Source organism: Olea europaea, chromosome 10, assembly GCF_002742605.1.
Source record: "Olea europaea var. sylvestris chromosome 10, O_europaea_v1, whole genome shotgun sequence".
NCBI lineage: Eukaryota > Viridiplantae > Streptophyta > Magnoliopsida > Lamiales > Oleaceae > Olea > Olea europaea.
This window is the reverse complement of record NC_036246.1, coordinates 10,206,735-10,209,670: the sequence shown is the minus strand read 5'-3', so window position 1 is coordinate 10,209,670 and position 2,936 is coordinate 10,206,735. Positions and strand designations below refer to the sequence as shown.

The window sequence follows — 2,936 nt, the reverse complement described above, 5'->3', positions numbered from 1 at the left end:
ATGTATTAATAGTATGAGGCCCACCACTACCTCACAAATATAAAATAGTATATTTAAAAAAAAAAGAATTTGTTTTATATATATATATATATTGTTTTATATTGTTCTTAGTCACCTTGATCAAGAACTTTATGATGCTTAAAATAATATTGGATGTTAACTGGGGCGAAATTTTTCATTCTAATTATATGAAGTTTGCAAGCAAAGTATGATGATTAATGAAAATAATCATAGTTGGTTTCGGTACAATTTGTTTATATTTTAATTGGGTTTGATATTGGAAGGTTTAGAATGTTAATTAACGGGTTCTTTTTAAGGAAAACAGTTTCTTTGTGTCTTCATACGGTAATAGTATTTAATTAAATTTTTTTTCCTGAAGGTCAATGTGTTTAGACGTATTGAGCATGGAAGAAGAAATTACAACTCAAACATTCACACCGCGAGTTGAGAAGGAACACAAGCCTAAAGTTGGTCAAGAATTTGAATCAATTGAAGTTGCATATGAATTTTATAACAACTACGCAAAAGAAGCTGGATTTAGTGCTCGAATGTCAACTACTAAGAAGAGATCAGGTGCAAATGGGCACATCCTAAAAAAATTTGTATGTTACAAAGAAGGACAGCAGATGAAAATTATTAGAAAAAGTTGAAGCACGCTATTCAATGGAGTGGTTAAAGAAATAGGGAATTGTTCGTGTGGCTTGCAAGGCTAAAATAATTGTGGTTAGGAATAAATCATCTCCTTATTGGATTGTTAGTAGTTTATTGGAGACACATAATCATGCACCCACGACTCTATCTAGATTACACTTATTGAGGTTGCATTGCCACATTTCAAATGCGAAGAAGGCTTTGGTACAACAATTATTTGAAGCAAACGTGTCGACCAATCAACAGATAAGTTTGATGGAAATTGAATATGGAGGTCCTCAAAATATTGGATGTATAGAGAGAGACATCCGAAATTACGAAAGAGATTTGAAAGAAGAAATTAAGGGAATTGATGCAGAGTCATTGATAGAGACATTTGCTTTAGGGAAGGAAAAGGATTCAGGTTTTTACTTTGATTTTGATAAAGACGGTGATGATAGATTGGTTAGGTGTTTTTGGGTTGACTCTTTCTCAAGGAGGGCATATAACTTTTTTGGTGATGTAGTTGTTTTCGATACTACGTACAACACAAATAGATATAGGATGATTTTTGCTCCATTCATCGGAGTTAATCATCATGGTCAGACAATATTATTTGGTTGTGGATTTTTAAGTGATGAGACAATTGATTCGTTTGTTTGGTTACTCGGTTAATGGATGAATGCCATGCCTAGGGAAGCACCACAAATGATCATCACAGACCAAGATCCTGCATTGACAAGAGCAATTGCACAAGTTATTCCGAATACATTTCATCGTTATTGCATATGGCATATCCTGAACAAATTTTTTGAAAAGCTTAACACGGTAATTTATCGAGACAACTACCATTTGATGAAAAACATTATCATGAAATCAGAGGATAGTGAAGATTTTGAAACTAGTTGGATGAATATGTTACAATCAACTAAATTGGGAGATAATGATTGGCTTTAGCAAATACATGAGATGCGTAGTAGATGGGTCCCTACATTTGTTAAACATATCTTTGCAGTAGGAATGTCGAGTAGTCAAAGTGTAGAAAATTCTCATTCATTTCTCAAAAGGTACATTTCAAAGAAAAACTCATTGATGGATTTTATTATACACTTTAATAGAGTCCCTGGACACCAAAGGCATCATGAGTTGATGGCTAACCATTGTGATATTAATGAACAACCAAGGATGAAATCCTTATGGCCAATGGAATTTCAAATGTCAAAGATTTATACAAGAAAAGTTTTTCAAAGTTCTCAAGAGGACACATTTGAGAGTCAAGCCTACGTCATACATAATTTATTTGAAGATGAAGCTAGTGTGATTTATACAGCTACAAGGGTGGAAGAATCTTCCTCATCAAAATGCCGAAAACTTAATTATAGCAAGTTTTTAGATATTGTATGTTGTAATTGTCAACGATTTGAATGTGAAGGAATTCCATATAGGCATCTGCTGGCATATTTCAGGATCAAACAAATTTTACAATTGCAAACTCAATATATTCTTCAAAGGTGGACCAAACATGCGAAAGTTGGCCAAGTATGGGACAAGGATCATGAAGAATTGAATGACATTCCTAACCAATCATTGATGTCACGGCATTCAAATTTGTCTCAATTATTGTCGGTTGTTATTGATGATGCATCTCTTACTGAGGAGGGAACTAATCTCTTGAGGAATGGGTTGGAGGATCTTTATAATAAAAAAAAAAAAGGAGATTAATATTGGTAATGGTGTGGAGCGGGTATTTATGGGACAAAAAAATCCTCGAGAAAAATTTCTCATCAATGAACAACTATGAGTAAGAGCCAAGGGGTGTGGAAAAAGATTAAAAAAATCAAAAGAGAAAAAAGTGAACAAAGAAAGGGTTTGTTATGGATGTGGACTACGTGGTCAATCGCACGATAAGCGAAATTGTCTGACATTACTTGAAAGGTATTTTCTAATATTTTCATGATTAATACTATGTTCTTGTTTTTCAGTTTTATATCTTTTCTTATTGCTTTCTCGTTTTGCAAGTAATTCAATTTGATTCACAATGTGGAAGGTCAAACATTTTGGAAGGAAACTAATTTCCAGATGTTGTAGTATTGGCAATTATGGGAGAAATGACAGTATATTCTAGACTTCTTCGATGAAATTATTGTATTTTGTTGTTTCAATTTTTTGCAGTTGAACCTCATTGCTATGAAGAATTTTTGCATGCCTAATGTCAGTTAGATGCTCTATGTAATTTGTTTTATTGTTGAACCTTTACAAATGCATTTCTATTGAATTTCGGAATCACTTTGCCAATGCATTCCAGT

At 33.1% G+C, this 2,936-nt stretch overlaps 1 protein-coding gene across 1 annotated transcript; it reads left to right on the top strand.

Annotated features, from left to right (window-relative positions):
* The first annotated feature begins 404 nt into the window (after positions 1-404).
* On the top strand, positions 405-1,305 carry LOC111400272 (protein FAR1-RELATED SEQUENCE 5-like). Its single transcript, XM_023027690.1, has 2 exons — positions 405-602; positions 685-1,305. The coding sequence occupies exons 1-2, from the start codon at positions 405-407 to the stop codon at positions 1,303-1,305; spliced, it is 819 nt and encodes a 272-aa protein (XP_022883458.1).
* Positions 1,306-2,936: the final 1,631 nt, after the last annotated feature.